The sequence below is a fragment of the Amblyomma mixtum genome, chromosome 4 (genome assembly GCF_055824585.1).
Source record: "Amblyomma mixtum isolate Tamu chromosome 4, ASM5582458v1, whole genome shotgun sequence".
NCBI lineage: Eukaryota > Metazoa > Arthropoda > Arachnida > Ixodida > Ixodidae > Amblyomma > Amblyomma mixtum.
Window position 1 is genome coordinate 160,353,190 of NC_143015.1, and position 18,716 is coordinate 160,371,905.

The 18,716-nt window shown below is 45.1% G+C and overlaps 1 protein-coding gene and 1 pseudogene across 2 annotated transcripts in view; both read right to left on the reverse strand.

Annotated features, from left to right (window-relative positions):
* Positions 1–1,820: 1,820 nt before the first annotated feature.
* Positions 1,821–9,114, reverse strand: LOC149349009 (dermonecrotic toxin SPH-like). The gene is made up of 5 exons (XM_089585967.1): positions 8,855–9,114; positions 7,516–7,647; positions 5,423–5,542; positions 4,480–4,717; positions 1,821–2,186 (listed from the first exon to the last, which is right to left on the reverse strand). The coding sequence occupies exons 1-5, from the start codon at positions 9,081–9,083 to the stop codon at positions 1,973–1,975; spliced, it is 933 nt and encodes a 310-aa protein (XP_089442093.1). The 5' UTR covers positions 9,084–9,114; the 3' UTR covers positions 1,821–1,972.
* Positions 9,115–15,759: 6,645 nt separating this feature from the next.
* Positions 15,760–18,716, reverse strand: part of LOC149349010 (solute carrier family 60 member 2-like) — a 28,432-nt pseudogene continuing 25,475 nt past the window's right edge. Inside the window, exon 5 of the transcript XR_016282539.1 lies at positions 15,760–17,688. The product of XR_016282539.1 is annotated as a solute carrier family 60 member 2-like (transcript). The remainder of the gene's footprint in view (positions 17,689–18,716) is intronic.

An 18,716-nucleotide genomic window follows, 5' to 3' on the forward strand; every position in this document is an offset into this window, starting at 1 on the left:
AGCCGCAGCAGCTATGCCACTTTCTGTGGGCATGTTTCACATAAAGGACGAGGTGAGGAAGTGAAGGAAGAACCGAAGAGAGAAATAAGCGCATATCTTAGGCCTCCGAGAAAAATTTGACCACCTGGAGTTATTTCCTCTCCACTGATACCTCACAGCATAGCTGTGCTCTAACAACCAAGCCACCGCGGTGTTATACGGAAATCAATTTTTACGTGCACATGTAGCCTTCTCAAGGAAACGAGATTGCATGGCCTTCCTGTAGAAAAATAACTACATTTAACGCGATAGAGGTAAGGACCCTGTTAAGCTGAAAATCCGGCGTCGGCGTTGTCGACGCTGTGAGCAAGGGTGGCGTAGGTTGGTCAAGGCAGCCACTCCCGGAGAAGCAACCTATAGGTGGGGTACCTTTAGGTCACGTGACCTTGCGGGGTGATCCCAACCTACCCACCAGAATGCGAGCAAACTAGCCACCCTGGCAAATGGCAGTTACATAGTTGACCGCGAGACGTTGGTCGGGACAAGGAACTTGGGTCACTCAAACAAGCCCCACCGGTTGCAGCACCTGCCATCGCAGGGCAGTGGCGGATCCCTTAACCGCTGCACCATTGCACCAGGAGTGGTACGAGTGCTCACAGGGATCTATGAATGCAATGTATAGAATTCCGCATATATGTGCATTAACTCATCTACGCTATCGAGACATATCCTTAAGACGGAGCTTAAAGGTGCACTGAAGAGGGATCTGAACTCGTCTTTCTGCCGCGGGAACTCAATCTGCACGTTCCGAGCATTCTTAGAAACTTCAATTTATTGCCCTGTGTGGCTGATTTTCCTAATTAAATCGAATTGACGTCCGGCTCCCGCCTTTTTTTTTTTTTTGAATTCTCCCTCGTACGGTGGGTAGAGTCGACCAACGCGTGGAGTGCCTTTCAGCCAGTCCCGCGGCGGCTTGCCGCTCTGCCATCGGCGGAGTAATACGTAGTAGTCCGTAGAAGCAAATAGTCCGCGCGTATTTTTTATTTCTGTGGGCTTATTTTGCGGCTATATTATCTGCGAATGCAACTATTTATTCATGGAAACCTAAAAAACAAAATAAAGCGAAAGCAAAGCCTCCACGGAGCTGGCTGCAAGGCACTCCACGCGTTGGTCGACTCCGCCCACCGTACGAGGGAGAATTAAAAAAAGAAAGGCGGGAGCCGGACGTTAATTTGATTTAATTAGGAAAATGAGCCACACAGGGCAATAAATCGAAGTTTCTAAGAATGCTCAGAACGTGTAGATCGAGTTCCCGCGGCAAAAAGAGGAGTTCAGATTCCTCTTCAGCGCACCTTTAAGGGTTCCCTCCAATTTTTCAACTCGGATGTGAATTGCGGCTTCAAAACCATGATCATAAATAAACAAATACTGTGCCTCTTTAAAGAAAGCGAAGCTGTTTTGAGTGCCGAACATATCAAAAGTTACCGCATACACGAGCGTGAACTCTCGATGGAAAACAGCCCGAGAACGGCTTATAGCCGTCGTAACAAGAGCATTATTTTTGTGGTTCGTACATTGTTATCACCTAGCAACACTGATAGTGGTTGTCGGCCCTGGCATTTATTGGAGCAGAGCAGGCCAGGTTAAACTTAGCACGCGAAAACCGCGGCTAGCAAGTTATACGGTCGAAGTGGTCCGAATTCCGGGCATTTTTGTTTAAAATGGTGATCTAATTCACCATCGTAGAGCGTTTTAATTCAACTCACCCTATATAAATTCAAAGGTGTGTAGGATTCAGAAAACATGCACTTAACATTAACCAACTGAACACCAGATTTCTTTTATTTGCTAGGAAATGCATACAAATGTTCGTCACTAAAAAGATGGCAGTGTGTATATTTTGTCAACTCTAAACAACAAATTCCCTCCGCTTTTCATAGTCATCAAAAACAGCGTCCACTTCTTCGGACCTGCACTTCGAAAGGCAGCTAGTCTAAAAGTTGAATCCACGGAGCGCGTCAAAATCATCGTCTCCCAGGAAATCTGTGTCCGTATCGGGCAGTCTTGGGAAAGGCGACGGACCACCGAAGCGAATCCAGGGGCTGTCGCTAACGTTGGCAGGACGTATGGTGTTCTTGAATTCGTCTTCTTCCATGATTCTGGCCATTCGTTTAGGCCTGTTGGTGATGATACCATCGACGCCTCTCCTGTAACATACCAATTGCGACTTAGTAGACGTATAATCAGCTCTTCCTCTTCCCGTACTTTCGAATACCTAATTTTCTTCAGTACAATATACTAATAAGGGAGTAATTACTCATTGACATCCACCCGAGCGCAGCCATACGGCTACAAAGGAAAGCTATACAGCTTTCGCAGAAACTTCGTAGTTAAAGAAAAATTCGTCCTGGTCCGGGGTTCGAAACCGGGACCACCGCTTCACCGGAGCAGTCCCTTTACCAGTAGAGCTAACCGGGACGGCAAGCTTATGGTAGGGGTAGGGCGAATTGATCCATAACTCGAAGTGGGAACTGTGTTGGTCAAATGTTTAGGGGAATCCCCCAAGGTGGAGCATATTTGTAATAAGGAAGTAATCACTCATTGACGTCCACCCGAGCGCAGCCATACGGTATACAAAGGAAAGCTGTGCAGCTTTCTCAGAAACTTCGTAGTTAAAGAAAAATTCGTCCTGGTCCGGGGTTCGAGCCCGGGACCATCGCTTCACCGGAGCAGTCGCTTTACCAATAGAGCTAACCGGGACGGTAAGCTTATGCTAGGGTGAGGGCAAATTGATCAGTAACTCGAAGTGGGAACTGTGTTGGTCCAATGTTTAGGGGAATCCCCCAAGGTGGAATAGATTTGTAATAAGGGAGTAATTACTCATTGACATCCACCCAAGCGCAGCCGTACGGCTGCAAAAGCTTTCCTTTGTAGCCGTATGGCTGCGCTCGGGCGGATGTCAATGAGCAATTGCTCCCTCAATAGCTACTTCACCTTGGGGATTCCCCTAAACATTTGACCAATACAATATACTGATTCAAATTCCGTCATTGAACATTTTAAATAAACTTTTACATTGCTCCTGTACTGCGCCATAAAAGCCACAAGCTTTTATCGATGTCTTCTCTGGTACTTGCTTGCACGTAATGATGAAGTCTTGTATAAAAAGCAACTGATGGAAGAAAAATGACTGATCTGCTAAGCCACACAGGTGATAGAGACCTAATCCAAGACTTGTCTCGTCTGCCTCCCCCTGAGCTCAGCAAATCATTTCGTTTTATTAATTAATGTCCACTCGGAAGCAGTGCAATGCTAAATAATAAAAAAATTCAAAAATGAAAATAAGTGACAGGAAGTGCACTGATTCAAAATACGAAAACCAAAATAGGTGATCGGAAGTGCACTGAACCATCTTCCTCAAGTCCTGCTTGGAACCTGCCGTATTCTTCTTCAAACACGACAATATAGAAGGCGACTTGTGCGAACTGACCGGCCTAAAAGCAATGCTACTTTCCGCGCTCGGTAAAGATCCTATTTCGCACTGAACGCTCACATCCGCAAACGTCTTCCAGGCTGGATATCTGCGTCAAGTGAGGAGATAGGGATAATGACGTGAGCCGTGATCGAATACCTACGGTTGACATCGGCCGGGAAACGAATTCAGTCCAAGGAGGCAAGAATGCAGCAAACAATGAGCGAAGTAGTACTGAGGGCAACGTCCGAGAAAAATAGTTCGGCCCATTTTTGGGTATGTATCCGCCCCCTGAGTGTAATAAATTGGGAAGCGAAAACATTTTGCATGCCTACAGCGGAGAGTACAGTTGTGCCTGCTAGTCTTTCGAATCGAAAACGTATGCTTAACTGCGCGAGCTGCGGAGCACGAGATTTGTGTGAGCAGGGGGTTGACATTAGCGCCAGAAAAGTTTGGAAGATAACAGTCCTGCGGTATATTAGGCGCCGCTTATGAACCGGCGATAATTTCAAACATTTCAAGAGTGATTTCGGCAACAAGCGCCGTCATTACCTGAGCAATACTTGCCCTCTGTTTATACTTGCTCTATGTGAAACCATATGTTTCCAATATTGGGCTGCGTCTCTCATAGCCTGAGTTGCTTTGGGACGTTAAACCCCATAAACCAAACCAAACCAATATTGGGCTGATTATCTGTGCTGCTTGGGAAGTCCGTCACTCTGTCTTCGCGGTTAGGAGAGTCTAATCGCGATTGTAAGCCTTAATATGTATGCTAAGCTGCTATTTTACGTAAAAATTACGCATTTTTGCGCCCCTTGTTTATGACGAGTCAGAAAACCTAAATCAACGTACTGCTTTTCTAATCATGATAAGCAAAATACAAAATGCTAAAAAAATGCCTGGGGCTCATAAACAGGTCCGTGCTGAGAATAACTGCCCATTAGGAACTATGGTTATCGTTCTCAACGTGTAGAATTCAGTCTTTCACGTGTCCATGCGTAATAGCGAAGTCTCATATCTTCGCTTACCTTAGAGATCGTCGGAGCTGTTTGGGCAGGTCTACTGTCCACTGATACGCCTTTTCCACGTAGCCGTTAGGTTCTTCGGAATCGCGGTTGTCGATGACACTCTGTAGTCTCGCCGCCGGCCGCAGTAAGGAGAGGCAGTTCGAGATCCCGTCGCCTTGCCAGCGGTGTCCGTCAATTCCCAGGTCCCGGTACATCTCCCGGATAGTGTCCAACTTGTCGTTGTTGCTGATGTCAAACCCTGTGTCGAGACTTGTTTTGAAGTGCACGAGCCAGAAATGCTTGCGCGTGGCGTGCTAATCCTTCCTCTTCGTCCAGTATAAATATAAGCTGTCTTTATTTATTGTGGGGCAAGTATTGAGCATGCCTTCGCAATTACAGGCATTCTCAATGCCAATAGAACGTTCAATCACACATCATGAGTAGCTGATTAAAATAAAATTGAAATTTCTGTTCGAGCTAGTCGATTCATACTTGAATTATAAATGGGCAGCGCAAAAAATGACACGGAACACAGCAGTAACACAAAAGACAGCTCCCGTCCTGGCTTCTGGGTTAGTGCTGGGTTTCGTGCAATTCTTTGCTCTGCCCTCTTGTGATTCATGAGGAGCGGACTTCACAGGTTTCCTATATGCTATTAATGTAGTATTTACGCGTCCTTTTTATTCTCCATTTCTATCCGGTAAAATACATGGGCATGCACCCTATGCGTACAGTTCTTTACGGGTGTGTGTTTACAAAACGCCGCGCTATACCACAAGAAATTTATTTTTTGACCTTAATGCTTGATTGTGGTCTATATTTGTACCCATTATGAGGAGAATTTAAAAACCTTTACGCAACTGGATTTTTTAGTTTGTTTCATACATTAATAGTACATTTCTGAGATCAAAACTTATTTATGATATGTTTGAAGCAAAAAAAGCAGAAAAAAAAGAAGTCTTACCGATCTTATCGAGTGCGACAGGATTTAAACGGGATATTACTTGGATGGCACCCTCGAGGACTTTCTTGTCCGAAACACTTGGAACCGATAGTAAGACCTTCATCATCTGCCAAGGGACAACTGTAAGATTTGTAAATGTAGGTTAGCTTTTCTAACGAAAGGAATAAAATTTTGCGTTTCCAAGAAGAATCGAAATTAAAAAGCTGTAATTCTGAGTAGTTGAGACGCGCTGATAAAGCTCGAAGAAAGATTTGCCCATTGTCACCTGTTACAAGTATTCCTTAGTCAACTGCGCTTAATTCTAATACATATTTCGTGCTGTTCTTAAAGACATCAAGGGCGATAACACCTGTGGCAACAAAGATGATAAGAGCTAGTGGTTTGCGTTTTCTGCTTTTGAATTTCTTTTTGAGTTCTGGTTTGGCTAGCAGATGTGTAACGTGCTGTGACGGCCCCGTGAGCGCTCTCGTCTTCCTGTTTTCTGAAGTTTGTATGCCCTTGCTCCTTAGCTATGTAGCCGCATCATGAGAACGAGCTTCAGCGTTCTTCCTCTTCAACTACTGCACTTCTCTAAGCTCAGCTGACCTACCACGTCGACAATCCGGTAGTGTATGCCACCTCCGGTCGCCACTTTTATTTTTAATCAGCGGCGTCCTCTGTCCCTATGCGCCGCTCCGTCGCTTCTGCTGCGATGTCCTCTATCTTAGCCGCTGCACCTCAGTCAACCCCCGGCCCTTCATCTACACCGCTGCATCGCTTCTTAATCTAGCGCCTATCCCCGAAGAACAAACACTCTTTGTCCCTCCCTCTCCCTCCCTCCAGTGTCTCCTATCCTGATTTGTTTTGTTTTTTTACTTGTCTTCCCGCTCTTGCTTACCTCGAGGGCAATAACTTTCCACCTCGCCTTCTTCTTCCTGAGGTTTAAACGTGCTCTACCACAACGTCTTGCTTCTGTCCAGTGTTTGTGGACGCGTTAGAGGGACGACGGTCAACACTCGACGAGAATGAGGGAGGAGCTTACTACGATAGCTAAGCTATCACTGTAAAGCGAAAGTTTGAGTTGAGGATTAAAGACGCAGTCGGGGAGCAAAATCGGCGGGCAAGCTCACTGCGTGTCCGTTTCTTTGCCAGAGTAGAAGCTTGGGCGAGTTGGTGATGGTTCACTTGCCACATAGCGCTAAAAAGACACGGACACAAGGGAGACACACAGGACGGGCGCTAACTTACAACTGTAAGTTAGTTGTAAGTTAGCGCCCGTCCTGTGTGTCTTCCTTGTGTCCGTGTCTTTTTAGCGCTATGTGGCAAGTGTCCGTTTCTTATTTCAGAAAATGGAACGAATCTGTTCCAGCTCTCAGTGCATTGATTCACTCTTCTATACCTGTAAGATTATAGCGCCACCACGGTATCCTTCTCAGTGAATTGGATCTGTCGATGTGACGTATTATAAAAATAGAACCCAACGAAATGGTTTGGTTTGGTTTATGGGGTTTAACGTCCCAAAGCGACTAAGGCTATGAGAGATGCCGTAGTGGAGGGCTCCGGAAATTTCGACCACCTGGGGTTCTTTAACGTGCACTGACATCGCACAGTACACGGGCCTCGAATTTCTCCTCCAAAGAAATTCAGCCGCCGCGGCCGGGATCGAACCCGCGTCTTTCGGGCCAGCAGCCGAGCACCATAGCCACTGAGCCACCGCGGCGGCTCCAACGAAATGAAATGACCCGTAATATTACAAAGGGCCTGCCAAGTATAAAGAGTTCAGGAGGTCAAATATATTGCAAGCCACAGCCGCCTTGACCCCACGTCACTATATGCGTTAGGGCCTCCTGTTCCTGCTCCATTCACAGAGAGACTCCTTGTTTTAACGCGATAACAATAGAAACCTCATCGGGGAAAAAAATCAGCCTCTCATAATAACCTAGCGGCGAGTGACGTCACCTGCCGACCGTTGTGGTGGTGTACATGAATAGCTCGGGAAGAACAACCTTTCTCCAAAGCCCCACCAGCCACGTTTAGCAAAGGCATAGAACCTTCCAGTTCAATCGCAGTTTCAACACAAAACGTAGTTACGTGTCCCCGAGAATTTTTCTTACCTCCATCCCACAGATGACGCAGGAGCTTTTCTGCGATATCGACACCTGCTCGATACTTGCTTTCCTCTTCGACATTGCCAACTTTGAGGTCCAAAAAGAGAAGGGCCAGTTTTCTACTGTACTTACGACGATCTGAAAAATAGAAATCTTCGCTGAGAACACCTGACGGCATAGTACTAAACTTTAAGGTAGACGACGCCAGTGCAGTTATGCATGTCTTTTTCTTAGGAACCACGAGAAAACAAGCGTGCCAAATGGCATGCCTACCATCAGGGCAAAATTTGTGCGATGAAGCAACAGCGCGGAAGAGGACAATATAGGTATGTCTTGAACTCTAAAATCTGCTTCTCAGTTCCCCTCTTCAAACCCATTGCGTTTAAGACCACGATCATTCTTTGCAATAGTGGCGCCTATTACTTTACACTTTTTGACAGCATCTCAAAGTACACACCAACCGGATATATGAGCTGTAAATATAGCATAGGGAAGGCTACTTTCGCCAATTTTCTACAATAACGAAGGACCACTGGCAGCGGAAATTGGTTTGATTTATTGGGGTTTAACGTCCCAAAGCGACTCAGGCTATGAGGGACGCCGTAGTGGAGGGCTCCGGAAATTTTGACCTCCTGGGGTTCTTTAACGTGCACTGACTTAGCCCAAGGTTGAACAACTTTCCTTGTTGAGAATGGCACATTTAAGAGCTCATCTTGTGCAGCTTCTAGGAACATGTTTCAATTTTTGTACACATTGCTGGCTATATGACCACGTACAGCAGACTTTCATAGCATATCCAGCACACAAAACTTGTTTTTAATACAAGTGGGAGCACTACATCAACAGACGCTTGTAAAATTATCACTAGGAACCACTAGATCGAATAAATGTTCTGAATAAAAATTGATCCTCTTGCTCTTTCTCGATATGTCAATGTTTGCACGTCAGCAAAAGGCGCAGTTATGGCTGAGAGCATTAAGTTAAATAATTTCGTCGCCACGTGATTGAAACTCATGACGTAGGCATCGAGAGGACGGATTGCTGCCGTTTTAAAGTAAATGCGATGTATCATAGCCTCCGGGATCCGTGCCTCAAATTCGGTGTCGACGCACATAGTTTAGTTTCGAAGCCAGCCACGCGATGGCGGCACTCGTAACTCGTTTCTCTGTCCTATCTTGTAAATGAGTCACTTTAGATTACAATTGTCTCTGTCTTTAGAATACTGAAGTATGTCGATATAGGACAAGTTCAAATGGTCGTCCGTGTTCATTTTAAGCTATTGTACGAAAGCTTTTTTTCCGTTTTTGTTTTTTGAAACTAAAAAAAAAAAGTTGTACTTTCTTACTTCCACTGGTAGTCCTTCGGACATGCTTCAGGAAAGGGGGCACTTCCTCCTGGATGTCACACGCTCTGAAACAGTCACATGGCACGCCGTGGAAAAGCCTGGTGGCGGTTCCGTTGTCAGCGAAGGTGACGTCAGCCTCCACAGAGTTCGCCCCTCCCTCCATGGCCTCGTCAAACTTGGCAATGGAGTTCACCATGTGGGCGATGTTGTACACGGGCCTTCTCTCCATGGCAGCGGCCTGAGTGAGGAAATGTTATTTATTTCTGTGTTAGTGCGTGGTAGGAACATTGCCTAAATTCTAAAGATGTGTGCATGTACCTTATTCGGGCATCCTCCAAGTAAAATGCAATATAATGGAAGTGGGCAGCAGTTTGTGGAGGAAAAAGTAGTTGGGGAAAACGACATTTAGAGCAAGAGGTATTACCAGATAATAAGCATTATTCCAAGTTCTTAACAATTTACATTTAAAAAAAAGGAACTCATGACCATTGCCGAGCAGAAGATACAGCCCAATAAAGATTGATACAGCCACATCCACCCGAAACCCGGTATTGGAAAATCTATCCCTGATGTCCCACTTGATCCTCGTCAGATAGCCACGCAGTAACGAGGACGGTCCTCCTGCGCTACTTTTGCATGAAAAGGAGCCGGGAACCCCCCCCCCCCCCCCCCCCCCTGCTGCTTGTTGCACTGCACCGTGTACACGATTTACAAGTAACAAGTCACGACACGCGCGCGCCTTGTAAATAGAGCGGATACATTTTTGGTCATATTGGCATTCGGTCGCTCGCGCTCAGCACAGAACTGAACTGTTCCTGAACACTCTCGCGGAAGTGGCGTAGCCTAATGACACTTTCTGGTGTGATTATTTATGTGTAAATAGCGTGTATAGGGAAGACTAGGGTAAAATGTGACATGGGGCAAAACGCGACATTCTGTTATTTAGCGCCCTTTAAGTTTTATATTTTCAGTAATGTTGATTTCATACTTTGCTCACGTGAACCTCCACAAGTTATCTACAAACGAACCTTTGTAGATGACATGCAATTTCCGCGGCCACCATCTTTTCCTTCCATTATTGTTCTTTATTTGAAAATTATTATTTTTTATAATAAGCCACTACAAAATTTTTTCAATTTATCGGAGTACATAATCGCCGGCCAGCTGCCATAAAAGCAGGTTTAGTGGCGTAAAAAGCTTTTTCCAAGCCTGCTTTAGAACCTGTGCTCGTATGTAGCCAGTATGTTCAAGCATGTTTTGTTTTTATCTTAGCCGCAGCCCTCTGAAAGGTAGGAGCCAATGCTAGCACGTTTTACGGTAAGGTTAAAGAAAGGCAGTGGATCCACGTTCGTACGAGCATTTCAATAGACGGTAAAGCCTCATTAAGGATTTCAGAGCACTCGGAACAGCGCCACCAACGTATGTGAGCCCACACTGGACCGAAAAGAGTTACAGTTAAATCGCTCTGCTCTCCGAAGATTTTACTATTTTCTCCATATAGGATATTTCTCAGCATGCAGTCAAATTTCTAAACGAAGCAAAAAGATATTCTATAGTATTTACCTGCCTAAACTGGCATATGTTAGGTGTTTAAACAATATCACAAATGGAATTTACAATCCGGTTCCCAGCGGGATATATATCCCGGCAAAACAGCTACTCTGCTTGGTCAGTAAGCTAGCATTAGCACATTGTCTGGAACATTTACTGGGCCAAACATCCAGCATAAAAGCCCCTGTGTCAGTGTTGAGAACAATAAAAAATTTCAAGCCTTTTATGATCCTCACTAGTGCAATAGATCAACCCGAACAAGGCATGTAATGGGCCCAATACTGGCAATGGCTGGTTTCACCCTCTTCCTTTGTAGAGCCGGCCTTTTCCAATACAATTCCAATATTGGGCCAATTAGCTGTGCTGGTTGGGGAACAGTGCACACGACGCAGCTTTCCCCTTAACTCGAATAAATGTAACCTGAGCAGGAAAGAAGACATTAAAGGGATTTTTTTTCCCTCGCATTCATCATAGGAAATATTTGACCTGCAAAGACGTTCAATTTAGATGAGACAGAGAGCATATTCTGTTAAAACGTGTAACCTTGTCCTGTACTGTAACCTTGTCTGGAGCACTACAACCAATAGAAATAAACAAAAAATCTTTACAATCCAGAAAATGATTACATGATACATCGGGAATCACGAACACTTAGCACATACTGACCTACTTTTCGCAACCTATAAGCTCATTCCTGTCTTTTCATTATTTGACTTCCGGATTTTGCGTACATACTTCTCTTTGTCTAATTCATTTCGTGACTTTTTAATTGCCGCCGCTTCACTACAACGCCACGAACCACTCGTATCTACACGAAACACAGAAAACTGGCACGTTCCTCGTTTCCGAACAAATTATAAGAAGCAGTCATTGAAACATAACCTCCCCTCACTGCTAAACAAGTATAAATTTGATGCTAGGCCCACAAGAAGCGACTTGCGGGAACGATTTCTAAACGCACAATAAAATCCTAAAATGTCGGTCCATCATCACATTGTGTTTTGTTATCAAATACTGACGTCTTTGCGTAATTATGCCGTTTACAGCGGTCTTTTTGAACATGTATTATGTTTCAGTACACAGTCAGTTTTTATATTGTAACACCAGCCGTGTTTTTCCTTGTATATAACAATGAATATAATATTGTTTTTTTCTTTTGTTATATTTAATCATATGTCGACACCGCTCTACCTTGTTACGGTCTCTTGGGCCTCGTCAAGCTGCCCCGAGCAGCTTTTTGCCCGAGAGCTCCAACCATGTAAATATGTGGTGAAAATAAATTATTTGAATTGAATTGAAAACAGCTGCAGGCGTATAAGACTGCGTACGTGTCCGCGTTCGCCATGTTATTAGAAGCATATATAGGATCATTATCAGAGCTTATTTTCCTGCAATCATTATTCATGCGTTGGTATTTAAGTGCTTTCCAACAAAATACCCTACCGGAACCGGAGAACTAATAATTCGCAATACAGGTTCCCCCCTTACCCCCCCCCCCCCCCCCCCCCCACTGCCCTCTGCAGTGGAGATGCAGAGTTGGCCTATAAAGTTAACGGGATGGGCGTTTCTGGCAACAAATTTATTCTATAGCGCTACCTGGCGACATCGATTCACGCGGTTAGAGAATGCCCTGCTCCTCAAATCTGCGGAGATTTCAGTGAGTTCGCTCGCGTCAAGACACCGAAAAACCCTTTTTTCCCGCTAAATAACGCGCCATAAAGGTTTTTAGGTGGATAATTTCGTTGATTTTTAAAGACAGCATTTAGATTGTGGGCTATATTTCAAGCCGCTGCAATAACTGATCCATACTACAGTACCTTTTCAATACCGGCTGTGAAGAAACTAAACTAAAGCCACTCATTTATTTATTTATTTATTTATTTATTTATTTAGAACATACTGCAGGCCTACAGTAGGCCCAAGCAGGAGGGGCGAATACATAATATATGCAAAAAAGAACAGTCAGCCCCCCTCCCAGCATTTAAGCGGCTGTCTAACCATTGCAGTGGTGCGCTCTTGTGCCACAAGTTAGTGTCATATAAAATCAATTCAAGGCTGCGAACTACTACACCTAATATTCACTTTCGACGCATGCGGACTCGTTGGCCTGGTTCGGCGTGTTCTGATGACTTCCACTGCTGGTTCGCTGCACGTTGCATCAGTGTAGTTGAAGTTTCTGAGAAGTTTGGTTTGGTTTATGGGGTTTAACGTCCCAAAGCGACTCAGGCTATGAGAGACGCCGTAGTGACGGGCTCCGGATATTTCGACCACCTGGGGTTCTTTAACGTGCACTGACATCGCACAGATTTCTTACTGGTGAACAGCGCAAAAAAGGCGGGACAACGGCCCGCCTTTTTTGCGCTGTTCACCAGTATGAATGCATACCAACTCGCCCAGATCTCAGCTTTACTAGACATTGCACAGTACACGGGCCTCTAGAATTTTTCCTCCAAAGAAATTCTATCCGCCGCGGCCGGGATCGAACCCGCGTCTTTCGGGTCAGCAGCCGAGCACCATAACCACTGAGCCACCGCGGCGGCGTTTTTGAGAAGTGTATTTTGACAAGCATTTGAAAAACGTATTTTGACAAGGCTACTGCTGTGCAAATGCTAAAAGGTATACGTGCTTTTTTTTAGTTTTAGCGGAGCTATTACAGGCAGCTATAGGGCATACAAGAAAGCAGCGTTTCCTGTTTTCCTTTTGAAAATCACAGAGGGCTTGTGTATTTAAAGATCGCTTGAGGAGACTACCGTAATCTTCACGGGTTACAAGAATCGCTTAAGAGGTTACGGGGTGTAGTCTGAGCCCCACGAAGCAAAGCACTGCACTAAAGATAAAAATTAACAAAAAATCAAGAGAAAGAAAAACCGACTATCTCAGCAGGCCACTTACCAATCCGCAGAGCACGACCAGCGCGAGGATTGCTGCTCCGCATGACTCCGTGCGCCTCGTAAGAAGCTCCATTTCCTAGTGTTTCTTCTTACGGCCTCGTTCCGGGACCTCTCCTCTGGGTTTTGGATGGGCCCTGAAAGCCACCAGCTATTCCTAGCAAGTCATTGAAATTCACACCCCATCTCGATGTCACATGAAGAGTGTACACCAGGCATGGAAATAGCGACCAATAAAGCGTCTCATACCACTCCAACCTTCTGTTAGAGAAGACAATTTGTTAATACGGAAAGCTAGCGGCAGCCAATATTATTGATCTCTAGTTCTATACGTGCCAAGACGTCGTGCTTGCTCGACTAGTGAACACCAAGCGCACCTCTGCAAATAACCAAACACTGACCTTGCAACACGGCGCGTACCTCCTGACGGCCAGGAACCGGTTTCCGTCCGGAGCTTTCGCGTAAGACTAATCTTCAAGGTGATCGTTTAGGAAATCCGCCGAAGGGTCTCTGTCGGTTTCCTTTCAGTGAGCGCGCTTTTTCACGCAACATTAGAGATAACGATGAGTGAGAGGAAGTGCGTGTAACTGCAGAGTGAAAGCTGCAAGGAGCAATGGAGGTTTCGCCCGTAAAGTGTACGGTGTCAAAGGCAAGAAGTTAAAAATCACAGTGAGGGCTGATGCGGTATGCGCGCGCACGGTGCAGTGGACCCATTGGGTGAGGCAACTTTACTCACCCTTGGTGAATTGCGTTATTCAACCTAAATCGCGAAATGAAATGATAGCAGTGTGGCATGTGCTAGCAGTGTGGCATGACAGGAGTTTCACGTAAGTTGTTCGGCAACTTTGTAAAGTAGACTTTTGAGTTACAAGACCGCTGTTGTCGGCACAGCGATTGTCAGCGATGAAGCGCGTCGAAATACAGCTAAGTCATGCCAAGTAGTATGTTGTTAACTAACATTCGGCAGTTAACCTTTCAACTATTACTGCTATTTTCTCTATTTAGTGACAGGTATGTAGCCGACCGTAGGTAATACACATGCCAGTTTCTAGAATTTCGAAAACGCCGTTACCCTCGGCGCTGTGGCCCAATCAATTTTGCCTACATCGCGCCAAAAATACTTGAACTTTGAGCAACCCCCTCCAGTGTATATAACTAGTCGAAATAGCTAAAATCTCTAGGGCCACAGCGCCGACGGTAACTGCGCTTTCGAAATCCTAAAAACTGACATCTCGCATACTGGCTTGTAGTTGTTCCGGGAGTTAAATCTTGTGTTCAGTATGATACGTGTCATCCATGTTTAGCTTGAAGGCCTAATCACAGGTGTTTGTATTTCGTTAACACTGTTCACAGTTGATCACAAGTATCCTTTAGTCTCACTCCGCATTCGATACTGCCTACCTCTGAACCACGAGTAGCTTTCGGACAAGTACGGTAATAGAATATTCCCAATCCGCATTGGCTTACCCTTCTCGTGCAATTCTCCCGGCCATGTACGGCGATTGGCCTCTTCCAGCGACACAAAAAAGCGCGGCAACCGTTCTGCTCCAAGCAAAGCTCCCGGAATTCGTTTCAGAACGCCCAGCAATATGATTTATGGCAGTCGGTTCCGACCAAATCAGCATCCATCTTGGCCACAAACAGCATATAAAGAGAAAGTACTTCAATCAAGGAGACACTTTCTATCGTCATTGCTTGTTTTTTCGTTTTGTTTTTTGTCCTCCAGCACGATAGCTGAGAGCCCCTTTCCCGCGGTTAGGATATCGTGTTCCGGAAGGAAACATTCCTCTACGGAGCCCGAGAATGGCAGCTTGTTAGTGTGCCCAATCTTGCTGAATCCGCAGAGCGATTTCGGATCTCTTTTCAGAGCCTTCCCTCACTCGCTACAATACAATGGCAAATTCCGCTTCAGCAGGTCTGCCTATAGTCTTATACATTCCACTTATCCTTTTTCGACGGTCTATATTGAAGTACAACAGCAGAAATGTCTCCACACTCATTTTTCTTCAACTGCGAAGTTTCGGAGAAAGCTGTATAGTTTTGATTTGCCAAGGAGCAATTACTCCCTTGTTATAGAGCAGTTACCTTGAACCACTGGAAAATTTCGGAATTTTCTGAAAAACTTGTAACATCTGTCACTTATTCGTTGATGTATCGATGATAATATGCGAATTCAATACTAATGCTGCCATTTAAAGCAAACTATCTCTTAGAACGATGCTGCAGCGACACCATATTTGGTCCCAAGCAGGCGGGCAGCACGGCGCAACATGCCACCACTGTCTCCTTCATATCCGTACAGTGATAGCAGCTTGTAGCCATTACTCAGATATTTACTTCACGGTTCGTAAAAGACGTGTTTATAACTACGAATAATCTATAAAACACTCAAAATAATCGCCGTTTAGGTATTTTAGTACATATCCCGTCGTTCATTGTTCTGTGCACAGTACGTCGTTGCTCTTAATCTCAAAAAATCAGTTTGATATCTTGGCGTAATAAGACCCAGCACCTCCACCAAGATGTTACGGGGAAATACTATTTACATTTATTTACAAGCGGTAGGTGATTAGTTTTCTTCCTCTTCGTCGTAGCAATATGTATCCCACAGTTATTAAATCAGAGTAAACAGACGAGATGATGTGAAAAGGCATCAATGATTAACAAAACAAGACAAAACGCAATCGAGATCAATAGAATGATTTTCGCTTCCACAAATATCGAGGAAAAGAAGAAACGAATTTTGCATCCAATCAATGTTTTCAAAATATGTCTTATCTTCACTTTAAAGTCCGTACATAAGGCAGTGGGGAGTTTAGAGAGAGCGCGCGGAAAGTGAAACCTTTTCAGGTACATGTCAGTTACACGAAACAAAAAAAACAATGCTCTGAATGTATTTTGTAAGAACAAATAAAGGTGCATAAATTGTAATTGTATGTAAGAAAGTCCGAAAATGTTTATTTATTTCGAGTGGCTACCGCAGAAGTCCTGTAGCGCGCAGCAAGTTCGTAAACATGGCTGCTCGTTTCCTCTGATAGCTTTCTGAAGATGTGATCGTTTGTGTGAAATGTAACTTCCACTCTGGCTCTACCTACTCAGTTGTGAAAGTAAGCAGCTATGTACAGCCGCACGAAGGCTGCATGACTCGTGTATTGCGTCAACGTTTAGCTCATTACACGGAAAATGCGGAATTCACTCCTCCAGACCGTTTCGAAGAGTGATTCTTTCTCAGTTTTCACACGCAATGGTGTCTTCGAACCTGGACAGCCCACTTACAATAGCGAAAGGTGCTCGCCATTGTCAGCAGTTTAAGAAACAACTATTGCTTTAATCTGACTAATTATTATCTTAAAACTTCCCCGTGGGGCTCTTTATCAGCCTCGTTGATAAGGAGCTCTTTGTCTTTGCTTAAGTGAGGGCCTTTTTGCAGGTAATAGTACATGAAAAAGAAAACAACTGTACATAGCGAAATGGTCGTAATACCGACATACAAAAAGACGTTGGGAGTTTTGTCTATGAACTGACCGACAAGAACCAGTGCTAACATTGAACTGATTGATTCTGTGACAACAGCTAGCGACATCATTTTGTTGCTGAATTCTATGTGTCCGGCAATCCAGGAGATCATGGCCGCGTAAACTGGACCGTCACCAATCCCACTAAGAACAATGCCGACCCAGAGGACTGTGCCAATACTGGAACCCCACACTGTGAGCATAGCTGCGGTGGGTAGAAGAATGGCATGGGATATAACTAGCATCCAGAAGGAGGGCAGCTTGACAGTGACAACAGCTGCAGCCAGCCGACTCGCTGAGAAACACAGGAAGAACATGGACTCTACGCTAGAAGCCATGGACTTAGAGAAATGAAGATCGCTCTTAACGGCAAACGTCACCACCATCTGAGAAGTTGTAGTCTCGAAGGCTAGGTAAAAGCCTAAGTAGATACACATGGCTGCTAGGACAGCCCTACTAAAAAAGACGTCCTTCGCTGGTCGCTCCACAACTGCACTGCTTTCGTTTGCAATCTGCTGTGCCTTTTCTGGCTTGAAGTCTGCTTTGTCGACGAGGTAAAGAGCAATCATCGAAACGGTCGCAACGAAATAGAAGGCTCCGACGATTCCAAAGGCGTAATATATGTGGGTTTCGCCAGAGGAATTCGTGGCTGCTGTATAGTTCGGAGCCAGCAGTAACCCATTGGTGTCAGAACTGCTGTCATCTTGCCCCAGGGTGAAGACAGTCCCTTACTTTGAAGTAGCGTTGCCTCCGACGCTGGACGATAGAAATGGCCGGGCGATAAACGGACCTAGAAGACCGCCAATGCCGAAGGCCAGGTGATAAGCTTGCAGCGCGGGTGTGCTGTTCGGCCACATCCTGATGATCCAGACATGTGCGCCTGCACGGTAAAAACATGTGAAGATTAGTATGTCCACTTGAATTTCCGTGTCTCTGGCTGCTTGGTGCACTAAACAGGATTCTGAGCTTGGCTTTTTACCGCGAGAACTCGACCTGCACGCTCCGAGCATTTTAGGAAACTTCGAATTCTTGTCCTGTGCGGCCGATTTCCCTGTAAAATCGAATTGAACGTACCGGCTCCCGCCTTTTTTTTTAACCCACCTTCGAAAAGAGGAGGAGTCATCCAGTGCGTCGAGTGTCTTTCAGCCAGTCGCGTGGCGCCTTGCCGATCTGTCATCGGCGGAGTGATACGTAGCGATCGTCGAAAGCAAAGAGTCCACGCGTATTTTTATTCTCGCGGTCCTAATTTGCGGCTGTGTAGTCTGCGACTTAAATTATTTATTCATGGAAACGTAAAAAACAAAATAAAAGGAAAAGCGAAGCCGCCACGCGATTGGCGACAGGAACTCGTCGCGTTGGCTGACTCCTCCTCTTTTCGAAGTTGAGTTCAAAAAAAAAGGCGGGAGCCGGGACGTTTAATTCGATCTGATAGGAAAGTCGGCCACACATGGCAATACTACGAAGTTTCTAAGAATGCTCGGAGGATGCAGATAGAGTTCCCGTGGTAAAAAGACGATTTCAGATTCCTCTTTAGTGCACCTTTAAGACCGTGCACAGGACCTATTATTTAATGTTTCTAATCGATCTTGCCTACCGAAGAAAGTGATTTTACTTTTTTTATGTACTCTTGCCCCTTGCTTTCATTATGTTGCCCTAAAAATTGAACCTTTGTTGGACATTAAAATTTTAATTGCATTGATTGGAAGCGATTCGCTACGACTCAGGTTTTCTGGCTTCCGTGTTGCCTTCGCGCATTCAAATTCAACAAGACTCCCCCAACTCCTCCGAGCAGGGAATGGAGGGAAAGTGAATAAGTGCGAAAGTTTTAGAGCTACTTGCAAGGCTGAACACAGAAGCTACTCTAGAAGTTTAGGAAACCTCCATAGTTCGCTAATTTAAATTGTACCT